This window comes from Hirundo rustica, chromosome 2, assembly GCF_015227805.2.
Source record: "Hirundo rustica isolate bHirRus1 chromosome 2, bHirRus1.pri.v3, whole genome shotgun sequence".
Taxonomy (NCBI): domain Eukaryota; kingdom Metazoa; phylum Chordata; class Aves; order Passeriformes; family Hirundinidae; genus Hirundo; species Hirundo rustica.
In genome coordinates, this window is record NC_053451.1 from 103,699,492 (window position 1) to 103,716,755 (window position 17,264).

A 17,264-nucleotide genomic window follows, 5' to 3' on the forward strand; every position below is an offset into this window, starting at 1 on the left:
TTCAGGGTTTCAGGAGAGGAGAATTAGAAGGAAAAAATTATTTTCCGGGAAAAAAAGAAGGCAAGCAAGCATAAGAGCTGGTTTCCATTAAGATCCAGTTTGAGGCTGGCCCATAAAATAGCTAAATGACTTATGATCACAAAGCAAATCAGTAATCAATATAGTAACATATTGTCTAATTTTAATTTTCACTACTGAGTTACTCTGCTAAACTGCACAGCAAAAATGTAATACCATCAAAAATATATACCCCCCTCTAAATGGGTGATACTCATGCACATGAGCAGAAGTGGAGGCTGATGCAATCCTTCCATTTGCCCCAGCCACTCTCTCCCACTTTACTGGGTTTTTGTTGTTGTTGTTGTGTTTTGTTGTTGTTGTTGTTTTTTGGTTTGGTTTGGGGTTTTTTTGCTGAGCAAGCTTTAATCCAGCTCATTTTTCAACAGCATGTACCAACCCAAGCAAATACTTGCACTGAAGGAAGAATCAGTACCAGTACCACAGGACTGATTCAAGCTGCTAAAACTTGAAAGAGGGGAAGAGCAGACTTCTGCTTTGGGGGGGGCAGGAGATTGGCTGAAGTTATTTTGCAGCCTAGGAAAGCTGCAGTGTGTGACTTCCCTCTCTCCATTTTCCCTTTCTGTGGTCTACACAGGAGTATGAAAGGAGGTTGAGTGAGGTGGGAGTCAGTCTTTTATCCCAGGTAACAAGTGACAGGAGAGGAGGAAACAGCCTGAAGTTGTGCCTTGAAGTTTAGTTAGAGGAGATTTAGACTGGATACTAAAAAAATTTTCTTCATTGAAAGTGTGGTCAAGCATTGGAACAGGTTGCTCTGGGAAGTGGTAGAGTCACTGCTCCTCAAGGTATTCAGCAAATGCATAAATGTGGTGCTTAGAGAGATGGTTTAGTAGTGGACTTGGCTCTGCTGGGTAGACTCAATGATCTTGGAGGTCTTTTCCAACTTTAAAGATTCTGTGATTCTCTAAGTGCCACTGTTCCTTTCTCTGCTCTTACAAAAGGTATCTACACTCATATGGAAAACAATCAATGAAAAAACAGTGAAATAAATTAATTCAATATGTTTCTTTGGCTTAAATGAACTAGTAAGTACCTAGAGTTCTGTATTTGATCAGAACAATAAAATACTCAGGTTTAAGTTGTAAAATGTGTTGATAAACAGAAAGTGTACGAATTTGCATCCTTGAGACCCGTAAGCATTTGCAGACATAATTTGCTCCATGCATTTTATAAATACCACGAAAGATGAACATTTATGGTCAAAGCTTCTACTATCAAGAAATATCTGGAATCCTACATTTTTTCCACTTCTGAATGCATTTTTGATAGCTAGAAAAATAAACTAAAGCAGCCTATACCTGCACTGAATTTCAAAGGGAGTAGAAGAGAGGCTATAAAGGCTCCACAGGTAGTATCTGCTGCCAAACCAGTGAAATCACAGCCATTCAGTTGATACTCTAAATGAAATTCTATTAAAGGGTAATAGACAACACTTGGTACAACAATAAAAGAGTAAATCCACTTTCAGCACTCTTATGTGCCATTTTCTCTCCATTTGTCCCCCTTATTTAGATGTTGTTCTTCCTCCTAAATCTGCTCTGCATCTAAGGCTATCGCCACCTTCCACAATCATCACCTGTGGATATATTCATTCAAGAAAATTCCCATCCAAGAAACTGGTAACTAGTAGAATGAGCAACAGAGCCACTTACAAAACTCCTGCCATGCATTCATATATGCTGTGGATTCAGTAACTCACTCGTGCTGGTGATTTGATTATTTTTTGCTGGTGGAAAGCAAGGATATATAGTTCTGACTATATTAAACTCACTTATGAGGTCATTAAATGCAGAGATTTGATTTTAGTTTGTATTTCTGCAGCTATTAGAAATTGGGAGCTTGAATTTACATACTAAGCAAAATGTACAGCCTTCCTGGCAGGGCCCAAATGGAATGCCATTAAAGAAAAAGTCCAGTCTACAGTATTCCCAGCCACATTAATTGCCAGTACAGCAACATCAGCATCCAGCAGACCTGGACTCTGCACTGGTCCAGCTTTTTCTTTGTCTGGTTGCAACAAAGAGTAAGGAAGATTCTATTAAACACGTAGAACATAGAGACGGCTCTCATCAATTGACTCCCTAATTAAAAAAATAGTTGATATTTGTTCTACAATTAAACAGATGCATTTGTCATTATTACTGTCTCACTGATCAAGCTGGTAACCCATGAAGTAATTAATGAGGTGGGGAGAAAGGCATCAGAATAATTTTAATACATCAGTATAATACATACAGTCTGGCTTACTGAGCAACCATATTTCATGAATATGAAAAAACGTTAGCTGGGCAAGAATTATTCCTTGGTATCCTTCCAAGACACTTAAGAACAGAATATTTCTCCCCATTGCTATGTTCATTTGGAAACATGGTTATTTAAAGGATGATGATGGTATTTTTAAAAAATGCCCAGATCCGGGAAAGCAAATTATTTAGAGAAGAAGTTCTAAACTCAATAGACTTGTACTTCCTAGAAAACAACCTTCAGTCCCTGTCCTCCCAAAAGACCCCAGAAATAAAAAGTTAAGTGGTTATGCTTCCTTCCTTACCCCTTTTATCCCCTGCATTTACTATTCTGGCATAAAATGTAGCTAGGCTTTATCTTCCATTTAGGTTTTTTGGTATTTGGGCAAAGTCATTTATACATAATGATGACAGAAAGTTTTTTTTAATTTGTAGAGAGATTTCACCTTGAAAAAAACTGAAATGGGAAGTGATATATAAGAGAATCAACACTTTTAGAATGGTAATGGTGAGGTTTCACAGAACAGAAAAGCAGCAGGGCTGAAGGAAATGAGGCAAAGTAGGCATTCATTTCATTTGAAGAAGATTATGTCACAAAAGCCAGAGGTGGATTTCATTTAATAATCATCTTCAGTACATTTAATGGGTTGACAACAGGCATGTGAAATAGTATATATTCAGTCTTTAAATGCAATAATCCTTAAAGCTGTCAAATGAGACACACACTGCAGACAAAATCTTCTGCATTAGTGCCCATTCAATATATAGTAGAAATCAAAAAAGAACTCAATAATTTGAATGTTACTGGGAATTTTCAGAAGACTACAATTATTTTATCTACTTCAAGCACCCAGATTCTGCTACTCCCTCCATGCTGAACAGCATCATACCCTTTGAGGAATACAGCCATACTCCCAGCCGGGGTTCAGGCAGCAAATCTCACCCATAATGAATGACAGACTTGTTTTCTAAGATTTGGGTAATGCAGTTTTAGGAGGAGAGCGCCCTGGCTGCAAGGTTCCTGTGTTCAGGAGTGCAGGAGTGATGTGCCAGGGAGGTTCTGTGCCTTGAAGCCAAACAGCATAGCTCACCTGGCTCCCCGGGACAGTCACTGCACAGCTGGGACTTTAGGACAACCTTTCCTAAAGCACCCAATTATCTTCTCCCCTTTCCATCCCGATTTCTATCGCTTTAAGAGTTGAATGTACAAAGCCGCCATAACGAGCTTTGCTAACCACTCGCCAGTGCACTCATAAGGATTTTATTTTTAACAATTTGGAACATGCCAAGAAAGAACTGAAAGGTCAAGAAAACTGAGGAGCTAGAAGAAATGGATATGCTGTTTTCAGGCACCTCAACTTGATACACATGGCGACCCATTTAAATTTCTGGTTTACTGCTTTTTTCTAGACCCCTCAGGGCAAGAGCCCTACTTAATTTATAAAAAGAAGCATAACTGTATTCCTGATTACAATGTTTACAGTCCAGAATTATGTTTATGGGGGATTTTGACTCACTGACATAAATATTACAACTTAAACCAGTCGGGCAATTCTGTTCCTTTGCTTTGCCCTATTAAAATGAGCATGAATAGCAGCATAGAAAGAGGTTTAGGCAGATTTTGATCTTCATTATGAGCCACATTTTGTCCTCCGACCCTTATATTTACCAGTATTTTCTGATTTTCCAACTTTTATTCTGTGTTTTCAGGCAAAATAATTTTAATATCTCACAGCCTGTGATTTAAAGACAAACCTGCTCCATTCTACAACCTTTTACTGGAAATATTCTCCATCTCCTTCCCTAGTGCGGGCCAAATCCTATTAGATCACTTTTTCTTGCAGTCAGAGGCACAGTGATCACCTCTCCTGACAAATACAGCTCTCGAACAACTGCAAATACAACCCAAGGAAACATGATATACTGAAGATTTTTTTGTTTGTTTATTAGATATTTTCACAGGGGTATTTTTTACTACCCTTTCAGCCAAGCTAGTGACAGTCTTGCAGGGAGGAACAGAAAAGAAAGAACGGGTAATCACATGGCTTTTGCCAGTACTCCAAGATCCACCAGCAAATAATCTGCAGATTAAAGTCTGAGGAAATGCTCAAGAACAGTCTTGCACTAACCAGCTTCCAAGGAAGCTCTTATGGTATTTCATCTACCATTCATTAGATGTTTCAGTAGCAATCAATGAAGGCATACGTGCCTTATATTAGCACTGGTGAAGATTATTAACTGCTTTCATAAATACTAAGTAAAATGTGTAAAGAGCCAGGAAAAATATTGGAAAGATATGTCCACTTGGCTCTGCAATTCAGTCTTTCTGCAAAGCACAGAAACTGCTTCTTGTGGGGATTAACTGATCATTTCTACAGTAGATACATTATTTTTAATTCTTTGTGGCTTATTCCTTAAATCACTTAGCTGAAATCCATATGGTTTTAAGTACTAGATGATGCCAAAGCAACCCTACTTTGGATAGACAAGACTAGTTTCAGGATTCCAGGTGTGCATGTGTGTGTACAGCTAGAACACTTAGGATTGATCCTGACTTGCAGAAGTAACTCAATACCATTTTTTGGAAAGCATTAGTGTTTGACCCACTGTTTTGGTAGGTACAGTGGTGTTTGGCCAGCGCTCAATCCACTGTATCCGCTAATCTATTTTATGTGCTACATGTTTCTGTCATCACGCTGGCTCCCATATACAAAATTCTTTATGAAATTAAAAAGAAACATGTCACCTAAAGAAAGATCAGGTTACGCTATAAGGCATGAATTGAAGCTGTTGAAATCAATGTAGTTCTATGCAGGAACAAGTTTGTAGAACAGGATTTATTTTATTGTCAGTGTAGCTAATGTTGCTTTAGAAGCATTTTAAAAGCTCAAAAAGCCTCTGCCAATCAGACCAGCTGTAGATAGGGATGTACCAAGAGATGTAAGTAACCACTGTGATTTAACCACAGCCTTGGGTACATGACCACACATTTCCCACTGAGTGCCCCGAACACTCTTCGAATTTTCACTGTATGTTTGTTGTGATTTTTCTCCTCTTTCAGACCAGAATACCATACTAATATGTCTCTAAATGCTTTTGCACAATGAAATAAATGCATTACACTTTGTGGTGACAAAATCTGCCTGCAAGAACAGGTTAATGAATCCAGAGCATTGACAAACACCACATGTCAACCGAACATGTCACTTTTGTCACTATAATTTCTTAGGATGCATTAAATGATAATGACTGCTCATTTCAATACTATGATGCAAGATTTTCTGTTGCAGGATGCTCAATTTCAACTTTTAATTAAACAAAACAAACAAAAAAAAAGTAATATCCATTCTACAAAATGCTTCTTTTTGTTCTTGCTTCTTATGCATTGTGAACTAAACCAAAGACAGGATAGAAAAGAAATGGAAAAATAAAATCCTTACCCTGGTGAAATGAAGAATAGTTAGCCATGGCAAAGAGATGTAAATAGGAAAAGTTGAATGCAAGATGTGTGGAAAGGAAAGTAAAGACATCACTGAAAACAGGGAAAAAGAAAACAAAAGAAATATTGAGGAGGAATGGGGAATGGTTCCTCTTAAATAATATGTTCTGAAGGCTAGTTTTCCAATGGCTTTTGTAAAGATTGTGAAAAGAATGGACAACAGAAATAAGAGCTGCCAGTATATCTACAATCAGCAGTGATGTTGCTAAGCAGAATTTTCTCTTGTCAGTGCAGTTTGGAATCAGTACTGAATTATCACCAACAAATTTACATGTGAAGTTACAACTCTGCTGAACATGTTAAAGAAACCAAGTCATGAGCTAGTATCTACATAAAAATAACTTTTTAATATATGCAACTCACAGAACATTATTAACAGCATTATACATCACCTCAACCTTGCTCAAGCATTTGTGATTTTCCCAATTGATAAAGTGGGGGGAGAAAGTTTTTAACGGTGTGGGGTTTTCTGGTTAGAGAACACTGATCCACTGGTAGAATATGACTCAGAAAATAAACAGGAAAAGGCCATTTCCAAGGGACCTAGACAAAATGCAAGTTTTGAATCGGGATTCCCAATTCAGCTCAGCACATTGCTGCTTAGTTGTTGATGATATTACTGATTTTGTTGCTGCTGATCATTTGTTTGTTTCTTGAGAGATGGCATAGGGAAGAACCCTGTATCTTCTCCTCCCCTGTCACAGAGGTTTTGGTTTCATCATAGTAAAGAAAAGAAATCAACTTAGAAATTCTTAAAAAAGCTTCACAGAATAAAGAACTGTTCTCCATCCAGCATTAGTTTGGTTTGCTTTAATAACTGAAATTGTCTCTCCATTGTTTTTGTCCATATCTCTGCTCTGCAGGAAAGGAACAAGACCTTTAGACTGGCCACAGGACTAAGAAAGTGACAGCCACTAACATCTCTAGTGCAAAGTAGCCAGGAGATGCCGTGGTATTCATTTTCAGTGCACAATTCACCATCAGTACTTAGCATAAGCATGAAAGAGGGTGTGGAAACTTACTGTTGCTTTTCCCCCTGTTCTCCCTGAGAACTCTGAGTAACTGGAAATGGTATTGGACTAATGGGACAATAAAGAGGAGCCCAGTATCCAGAATGGCCACACATCCAAGGTGCTACAAAGGCCATTTAACTTCAGTTTTCTTCAAAGGCTACTGCTAAGTCCCACCTTGTCTGTCACATAGGTCTACTCTAACTTGTGTAGATTTGGATTTCTGAAAGGACAGGAAATGGTAGATCAATCAAATCCATTTGGACAGGATGGATGAACCTCAGAGAAGCTGAGGTTGTCCTTCCTACAGAGCACACAACAAAACCAGTAAGACATATCACTGTTAAATATTATCTGGACTCACACAGATTTGTTTTGGAATACACTGGACAACTCCACTCACACATCCATCATCTTTTCTAATAACTCATGTAGCTGCAAGACTTCTCCAACCCACAGTTCTCTTTGTAAATAAATTAAACAATATCACATACTTACCATAAATCTCTACAATTACATTGCACCGTAAATTGCTCTGAACTCCAAACCTCTCCTCATAGGAAAAGACATTAATCCACTCTGAATTGGTTTTCCTTATTAAGCCTTGATTTATTGCTCTGCCCTCTCTTAAAATGCCTTTTATTTATTTGACAATATTTTACACAAGCTGTCAAAAGCCGCCTGAAAATTTATAACTGTTCTGATCTCTGGATCCCCTTTCAATTCAAAACCATAATTTATTTATTTTTTTCTTTTAACAAGTTGTCTAACAGGCTAGAACGACATGATTTGCCCTTGTAAATGCCAATCTGGTTTGACCCTATCAAGTTATACTTATTTAAGTATTCACACTATTTTATCCTTGAGCTCAATAGGTTCTCCATGTAAGTGGTAACAGGAGGACATCAGCTAAACCCTTTTCAACATGTTGTGGTTTGGTTTATGGATTCTTGTTGGCTCTTATTCTGCATCTAAAAAAAAAAAACCCCGAACAACCCAATTCTTATAAATCAGATTTCCTGCCTAACATGTTAAGAACAGAACAAAATAAAACCGTAACCAACAAAACTAAAAAGTACCAAACACTCTAAGCTTTTATCCTGATAGTGATTCCAAGGAAGCTACAACAAGGAATAGAAAAGTTTACCTCCATCACACACAGGTAGCATATGCTGCTTGCACTCAGAATTTTCAAGTAAACAGAGGCTGATGTGCTTTGAAGCAGATTTGTAAACATAGCTAAGAAACACTAAATGGTAGAATTTGTCTGTATTTCCATACCATTCCTTTCTAAGAATCTCTGCAATAAAAATGTTCATGCAATTTAACGTTAACTTCTAGCTTTCCATGTTAAAGCCAAATGAACACCTGGGAAAAACACACTACCTGCTACTCCAGAAGAACAATAGCAACAGCAGAAGCTTTACAAAAAGCAGATACATGTATGCTGGAAAGCTCATAGACCCATGTGAAATGCATTCAGTGTTGTTACGTCGCAATTAAAATTCCTTTATAACCTAAAGTTCTGCTTCCAAATCTGAGGAAAAGATGTGTTTGGCTGTTGCAAGGATGCTACTGTACAGAACTGCATTACTAATAAAGCAGTCTGGGTAGACAGCACCACACCAAAGGGACGTTTCATGCCCCAGTGAAAGGTAGCAGTGCTTCCACAGGCAGGATCCCGGTCCCAGGCTGCGGCAGACAGGGGTGTGAGCGCAGGGAGTGACGGCAGCAGCTGCTGGGCTGTCAGAGCACAGGCAGAAGATGGCTCTGGGCTCGTGCCACTGCCCGGGTCAGCGCTCACAGCACCGCAGCACCCACCAGCAAACACCAGCGCTCCTGCTCTGCCCGCCTGAGGAGCAAGGAGGGTGAGAGAAGACTGAAAAATAACCTGTTGTTGCTCCTTTCCAGGTGACTTCCTGATTAAAAGGTTCATGGGCCACAAACACAAGTTGTTTACAATCGAAATCTAGCCTGCTTTTAATTGGTGTATGCAGTAAAATTTAGTCAAATTGACCTGAACTGGGTTTCTGTTCCTTTGTATTGGAAAGTGTAAAGATTACTAACTGCACCAAGCCCACCGTCTTTTGCAGTATTTAAACTGTGGCAGCACTATTACATCAGTTAAACAAGTATGCCTTATTATTGTTGGCCTTCTCATTTGTTTCAGACTTTTAAACAAAAATAACAAGAGCCTTCCTATTCAAAACTGCTCATTAGTCCGTATTTGCTTTTAATTCTTTTTTTAAACATAAAACCCCAACAAAACTATTTTAAGTAAAGTAGAAATGATCCTTTAATCCTGCAGTTAAAATTTGATATAAAAGCACTCGCATTCATAGCCAAGTCCTCAATCTGCCTCTTGAATCGTACAAAAGTCACTAAAAAGCAGAAACTTGCACCATAAATTTCTTAGGCAAAGTGTAGAAAGCACTATAACTTACCGAAGTCATTGCTTCTTTCAGAGGAGTCTTTCTCTAGAGTGCCGGGTACTGTACTGCCCACTAATTCCACTTTTGGACTATCACTCCTGCATTTGGATCAAGAAGAGGAGATGTTTTATTGGGAGTTTTTGTGTGGGTTACAGTAAATTGATAGCTAACTTGCAATTAATAATGGGAGAGCAAAGTATTCTTCCTTTGCAGCACCAGAGTAACAGCAATGTCAGCGAGAGCAGTCTCTAGCAAGTCGACATGCTGTGCGGATTAACCTTATCCCATTTCTCCTTAACACCTGTCAAAAAAGCCTATTTTAGACACCGTAGTGTCCGGAATAATTCTTCAGACGATCACAGCATCTCAACACGAAGGAAACCTAAGGGCAAAGGGACATTCTTCAACATCTTCTTTGTCGTTTTTTCCAGTTAATTGGCTTGCACAAACTACAGCAGTGGACTACCTGGAATGCTGCAGAAAGTGAGAGAACCTCAAGCTAGCATTGTGTGTTTCAGCAGTTCCTAGTATTTACTCACAAATGCATGTTTTTGCACTTTTCTTACAAGACTAGACTATGAATACTGTTTCCACAGTCCAAAGAACCAAGATCACCTAATTTGTCAGAAATGTCTTTTGAATAGTAAACTGTCAGGAGCTGCAATACTTTACACATAGGAGCTATTTTAAAATCAAACAGGAGATCAAACAAAAGCAACAAAATTATCCCTGCTCTGGAGAACATTCTCTCCCACAAGTACTTGAGTTTACTAAAATAATCCACCTATTGAAACAGTATTTTTGAAAAAAGTGGTAGGCAAGTAACTCAATATTGCACCGGTCACTCAAATCTCTGATATTTACTGTGCTAACAACTGTTCAGTTAATACAATACATTGTACTTGCCATCATTATCAGGTCACCTGACAAATACGCTAGTTTTTCTACAATGATTATTCCCAGTGTAACACTGTAAAAATTATGATGTATGTAAAGTATCCAATTTAGGGATAAAAATACAGATCTGTTCCAAAACAACCAGATAGGTTGCCTTATAGGCAGATAAGTACTATACAGTGCAATAATTAGCAATAATTAGCTGTTGACAGTGAAATACATAGTAAGCTCACAAATCTTGTTGATTTTTTTTGTTGGTCTCTGCTTTTGATACCATAAGCTGACGACAGATGGCCTGAACCTCAACATGGGAGAAGCTTATGAACAAAACCCAAAGTGGCTGGAAACCCTATTTCAGACTTCAGAAAGGCTGAACTGATAAAGAGCTGAAAAATTTTATTAAAACCCAGAGGAAGTCATAGATTACGTGAATACATATGCCAGTAAACCCTGTGATGGGGAGACAAGTGAAGAAAAAAATAAACAATCAGAGTAAAAGCAAACTAGTCCTCCACAGCTCTCAATATGGCAGGCAGTCTGCACCAGGAAGGACACAGAAGAAATTTAACACATGCATGGAAAAATGTATTAATTGGCAAGATGATAAATAAGGGTATTTCCAGGTGATCTACCTGAGCTATTAGTTTTCCTATTTTTCAGTCTTTAACCTTTTCTTATATTGCTTATATATTTGTAAACCTATAAGAAGCAACATTTTGGGTTTTTTTGGCTGACAGAGCAATGAGGATGTGACTGCATACTCTGTTTTGCACACATACATTTCCCAGCAATCTGAGAGCACAATGTGACTTGGAAGCGCTCTAGGAAATGTGTGAGTATGGCTTTGGAGAGATTCTTAGAATGGCATGATTTAGGGCTGACACAACATTTAGCATCTGCCTTCAAAGGATACCAAGATATATGGCAACAGCCCCACAAAAAACCCCCAGCCCTGTTGTCAGAAGAATCAACAGGCTTATTATGCCAGTCTGCATTCATTCTGTTGAGAAAGGAGTGGAGCCCTCCCCTCTCATTTGCAGTGTGGCCCTCTCTGCCCGTGCCCATACAGACAGGCTGTCAGCTTGACCAGACACATGATCAGCCTGAGAGAAACCCCACACTAAGAGAAGTCCCATTGCAAACTGATTAATCGCCATCTGGAGTGACTCCCTGACCCATATGGCTGCACAGCTGCACAAATGCTAGTGCTAAACAGAAGGGAGGCTGTGGGAATGGGGTGCCAGGACAAGGAACCCTGTTAGCAGTGGCATGGATGTGGATTGGTTTAAACTGATCGTAAAGATGCACCTTCTATGGGTGCTTATGGCTTGCCTACTCCAGAGAATTGACTTATCGGTAAATTGTATAATCATGGCATGTCTAAGTAAGGTGTGGAGCCTTTGGAACAAACTGACAGCTATTCACTGTCCCACATGGGTTTTATCTGTCCTATTGCCCTTCAAGCCCTTACTCTGCCTCCAGTGAAGGAGGATTGTATTTAAATGGAAAACAATCATCACTATAAAAAGTCAGAGAGATGCATAAGATGCAAGCCACTTACTCAGGACAGGAGAAAGCCTCCTTGGCTTAGCAGCTGCCATGGAAATCTCACGGCACTCACTTTGGAACTACAGCAATTTTCCCCTAAGGATCACGTACGGGTTTTGGCTGGGATAGAGTTAATTTTCTTTACAGCAGCTCGCAGGGCGCTGTGTGTTTTGGATTTGTGCTGAAAACATCCTAGCTAACAGAGGGGTGTTTTCATTATCACTGAGCTGTGCTTGCACAGAGTCGGGGCCTTTTCTGCCCGTCCTGTCATCCCACCAGGGAGGAGGGTGGGGGCGGACAAGGCGCTGGGTGGGGGCACAGCTGACCCCAGCTGACCGAGGGATGTCCCAGCGCACAGGGCATCACACTCAGCATTAAGAGGTGAGGGGAGAAGGAACTGGGGGATGTTTGGAGTTACGGCTTTTGTCACCCCAAGCCACCACTGCAGGTGATGAAGCCAGACTTTCTAGGGGATAGCAAAACGCTTGCCTGCCCACGGGAAGCAGCAACATGCTTCGCTTTGCTTGCACATGCATAATTTGCTTTTCCTGTCTAACTGTTTTTGTCTCCACGTGTAAGTTTTTTTTTTCCTTTTGCCTTCCTGATCCTCACCCCCATCCCACTGTGGGAGTGAGCTAGTGTCTGCATAGGGCTCAGCTGCCCATCAGGGTTAAACCCCAGCTGGTCAGCAAAAGTTCTGCTGATTCAATTTTTATTCTAATTGCTTCAGGTTTTTCGTATTTTAGAAATGGATAGCAGTAGGTCTTAAAAAAATTACTATCTTATTAAACGGAATGGATTTTACAACAAAACACCTTTATTGAAGTGACTGCTTCCACTTAAAGATTCGTATTTCTTAATTATCCAAGCAATTAGAACTATTTTCCATTTTTTTTGTGCTAGACATAGCAAAGTTTGGACAGTTAAGAAGGTTACTGTTTAGGTGTGCCTTTTTGCCTTTGACAACATGAAAATTGAAGTATCTTTAAAAAATACATGATTACTTCATACAATTTTGTATTAAAAAAAAAAAAAAAAAGGAAAATACAAGAGCAGCAAAATACCCTTCCAAAATTCTAAATGCTAAAAATTTATAGTATATTTAAAATATTTCAGGCAAAGGATAGAACAAAAGAATAGCTACTCCACTGCATGCCTCAGCAGTGAACTGAACCCTAGGGTATGTACTGATCTTTCCAAGTCATCACATAGCTAATTCTGAAGATTGTAGCAAATACTTGTATTTCCAAGTATGCCTGGGTGACCAGCAGGTATGGACTGTGTTTTGGAGCAACTGGGCAAGCATGTTCAAAGCCAATTCCAAAAGAAGCTGTGGAAGTAGCATCTGGATAGAAGGGTAAGCACTCCAGTCAGATGAAACTGGGAGCACAAGCCAGGTGCCTTTTTTTTCTTTTCATTTGCTCCAGATTTCTCACTAAGAGCATTTTTTATTTTTAACCATATGTGGAGGAATGAAGGGAATGAATGTCTAGCATTTCACTCTAACCTATACCCCATTCCAGTGTTTAATTCACCATTACTATACTTGAACTACAGTAGATCAATGGCAACTAATTTTCCTAACAGTACAATAGTAAAAATATTTCCATGCCTATATTCTAGTTTTTCTGCAAGATGCACAGCTTGCCCATTTTAAGCATAAAGGAAATTTACAGTGCACAACCCAGATGCTGATGACTGAAATGTAGCCACCTAGACTTGATTAGACTACAGTGAGGCCTTTAATTTGTGCAACCTTTGCTCTAGCACAGAATAAATGGACTCGTGTTGGCAAGTCCAATTTCTCAGTGCTCCTCAAAGGCTGTAACCACCTCTGACAAAAAGCATCATGTAACTGCAGAGTAACAACCAACATTAGGGCATAAATACTTGACAGCACTATTCTGCAGTGTCACCAGCTAAGAGAGCATTGAACATGCGTATTTTGCTAAAGCTTGATCTAAAATGATCAAAAGAAAGCAAACTGAAACCAAGATGACAGTATTTGAAATGTGCATTGCCTAACGCTATTCCTAAGGACAATTCAAGCTTTTGCACTGACTTGGTGCCCAAGCTAAGCTGCATTAAATAATTTGAGGTACACTAAGAAAGTCAAGGTCAGAGTAACATTCTGATGCAGGTATTTCCCACACATTCTACACTGTTGCAGTAACAGTAGAATTTCATCAGTAGAAATGAACTAGTCCTGAATAATCTAAGATTGCTATTATTGAGAAGATAGTTATGATCCAGCCAGATGACTATAAGGATTTTCTTTTTTCTTGTTCTTCTTTAAATACAGCTTGCTGTGAAATAAATTGGGACATAAACTATAACACTTAAATTCTTTAAATGTGTTATTTTTTTTTCCACTAATCCCAGAATCCTTGGACAGAAGAAAAGCAATACCTTGCATGAGTCACAGGCACAACTGGTCTTTCTGGTCGTCTCGGGGGCAAGGTACCAGGTCTGTTCACAGCGTTGGCTTTGGGTGGCCGAGGTTTCTTCGGAGGTATAGCAGGAACTGAAGGCTTCTGCAATTCCAACTGTTTTTGCTCTCTCTCTGATCTTTCTTTAAATCAAGCATTTCCAGAAAAAAGAACAGGGATAGTATTAAGTGGAATTCGTTTGCACTGACAAGTCTGCACTCAAAGAAGAAATCTTCAACTGTAGATGGACGGTATGCAAAGGAAAACCTTTCCATTTCTGTTCTAAATCATTCATTTGAACAACTGATCAGTTGTTCAATCTGACTGGCTGTTCTGCCTGCAACTCCTCGGCCAAAATATGTGTGCAGCATCTTAATGGGAACTATTTTTTATTTTAGTAACTTACTGGTTTCTGACTGTAAAGTACAAGAATGGCAAGAAATTACATACCATATGGTACAACTTCCCACCAGCACAACTTATATTCAATTTTAATATGAAACAATATTAATTTAGAAGGCCACCAAAATAATTATGCTGGATATTCTTAACATCTCTTGGACAAACAGAGAAATACCATTTTGGGGTGAGGGGGAGGGAAGTCTGTTTCAAGTGAACTACAGTTAAGTGAAAATAAAATACAAGCAAAAAAAATTAACAATGCAGGATGTAAACCCCTCAGAAAAATCAGACCTATTATTTAGGTTTTAAGCACAGACTTATATGCTGAATTGTTCATCTTGCTGATGAAAACCTAGATCATTTGCAGAACTGATTCTGCATAGTTAGGGAGTGCTGCCATGCTCATCTCCAATGCCATGAAATGCCTGTGCATGTGCGAAGTACAATGCACATTAAGAACTTCTAAATAATATACTCTAAATTCCCTATATAAAACAAGCACGTAAACATGTTTGCCACACCAGAGAAGGCCTGATTTTTCTTAAAGAAAGGACTAAAGTCTCCAAGGAACTGAAGTTTTACTCTTTATATGGTACTGTTTTAGCACCCCACTTCCCTTGACAATGCTGCCTATGACACGCCATGAATGCTACACCTCTGCATACACATAAGAGGTACTGGGAATGTTACAGGGTATTGCTTAATGGGAACCAATTAATGAGAGGATCATGGAATAAATCCCCAGAAACACAGTGCACATTAGGTTTGGAATAGTCCAGCTAGTGACTGTTGTTCACAGGCAGTATGCTTTGATGCAGTCATCGGGTCCTCAGTAACACTGAAGCTTTTCCAGCATACTCTGTATTTTTACACACTTAATCCTACGACAATTTATACTGCGTCAGTGTCCAAGAATCTAAATTGTATGAGGGACAGGCTGGGCAGCGTGCCAACAGGCAGCTCAAAGGACGTCCCTGTGCCACCCCTGCTGCCACACCACATGAGCAATTCCTGCCACTCCCTGGTACTCCTGAAATGTAGGCACAACTCCTACAGCCTCTTTTCAATGTTTAGAAAAGTTACAGATATTTATAGCCTGGGAGAGTAACATATTTAATTTTCCTCTGCTGTTGTAGGAGTCGGCTTTGTAAATCCAGAAATGGAAAGCAAAGGGTTTTATTGCTAAGATAACCACGAGAAGCAGCACACACAACCAAAAGTAAACCTGTGCAGAGGAAACAGCTAAATGTACACTAAATGTATACTAAAATGTATATCCAGAAACAGATCTTGGTGCAAAGTCTGAAGGTTCTGTCACTAAATTATAACTATATATTAAGCATTTAGTCATGTGCATACACGTGCCTTTTAAAAGGTCACAAGTTCAAATACTTAGACATTAAGAAATCCCATAAACAAACTTGTTAATACAATCTAATAGTCCACTTAACATATGAAACTTGACACCATCTTCAATTAGAGAATAGATGTACCTATTTTCCTGAGACTGTTCACCATTCACAATGAACACAATGAAACCATTAAAGGTTTAATTTGCTTGTCCCTGCTCTGTGTGGTACTGTGTCCCATTTCTCACAATGTTCAAGCATGGCTTTGAAGAATTTTTTCATTTCTTTGCTGCCTTGCCTGTGACTTTTGTGGCTGTGATAATGGGGTGATTCATAACCATTAATGACTGTATCTCCACAAAATCCCTTTGTGATGCAGGAAAATCACCAACCCAGCTTTCAACTAGAGAACAAAAGCAAAGAGATGTTAAGAAAAAAGTATACACTAATCTGGGGTATTTTACTTGATGGAGCACGTGGGTTTTACAGAGCACTGTGCTTTATACAGCATTTCATGTATTGAGAGCAAATCTCCCCTTGACTCCAGTTGTGGCTGCATGTACTCAACAGCTCTGGATGGGTACAACTGAACACCCTGAATTTAGTCCATAAGCAACTATCCAAAATGCCTATCATCACAGTCTATCAGGGTGGAAAGCAAACATCCAAACAATACACTTAATGGAAACAGAGAGTGGGAAATGAGGATCTCGTCTCTCTGCAGAGAACAGACAGGAAAGCACACTCATACCTTTTTCTTCTGTTCGATTAGGAAGACATTCTGGCCTCTCAGGTGGTATCTTCTTGATTTCATGCTTTCGATCTGTGGTCCCTGTCAAAGAGAGAAAACTTTGGAATTCTGACCAAGCCAACAAAACAGTGACATAAGATTTAATTCTGCAATTTCTTAGGCTTTTTATATTCCTCAATTTGAAAATGTCTTGCTAAAGCTGAACATAAATTTATTTCAAATATTTGCCTGTATCATAATGACAAGAAAGCAACTGGATATTTATGTCTTTGTAATCAAGTTCACAGTTTCCAAAGTGTGCGCTCCCAAAGAATAGACACTCTCAGACTATTCTATGGGGAAAAAAAATTGGATAACTGCAGATGTTATCATTGTAGACATAAATGAAGAACAGCTCAACAGTGTGCAGAAACATTAGAAATAAATCAATTAATTGAGCAATGTCAGGAGAATATGTGATAGAGCTGAATATATAGAGGGTATATTACATTAAATTAACACATCCCTCCCCTTTTCCTCCACTACTAGTAGCTGTTCACTTCCACATATTAGAAGGAGGAGAAGAGCAGTGCTGACAGCATTCTGCATGACTATTTGCCATTACTATTTTAATTGACAGCTTTTGC

General features: G+C 39.0%; 1 protein-coding gene across 3 annotated transcripts in view; it reads right to left on the bottom strand.

The window, feature by feature from the left end:
• The window catches only part of SH3KBP1 (SH3 domain containing kinase binding protein 1), a 211,615-nt gene that overhangs the window by 11,732 nt on the left and 182,619 nt on the right, over window positions 1–17,264 (bottom strand). For all 3 annotated transcript variants that reach the window (XM_040055024.2, XM_040055023.2, XM_040055022.2), the window contains 3 exons: window positions 16,639–16,719; window positions 14,117–14,279; window positions 9,275–9,360 (listed from right to left, as the gene is read on the bottom strand). In XM_040055024.2, coding sequence (XP_039910958.1) covers window positions 9,275–9,360; window positions 14,117–14,279; window positions 16,639–16,719 — 330 coding nt within the window. The remainder of the gene's footprint in view (window positions 1–9,274; window positions 9,361–14,116; window positions 14,280–16,638; window positions 16,720–17,264) is intronic.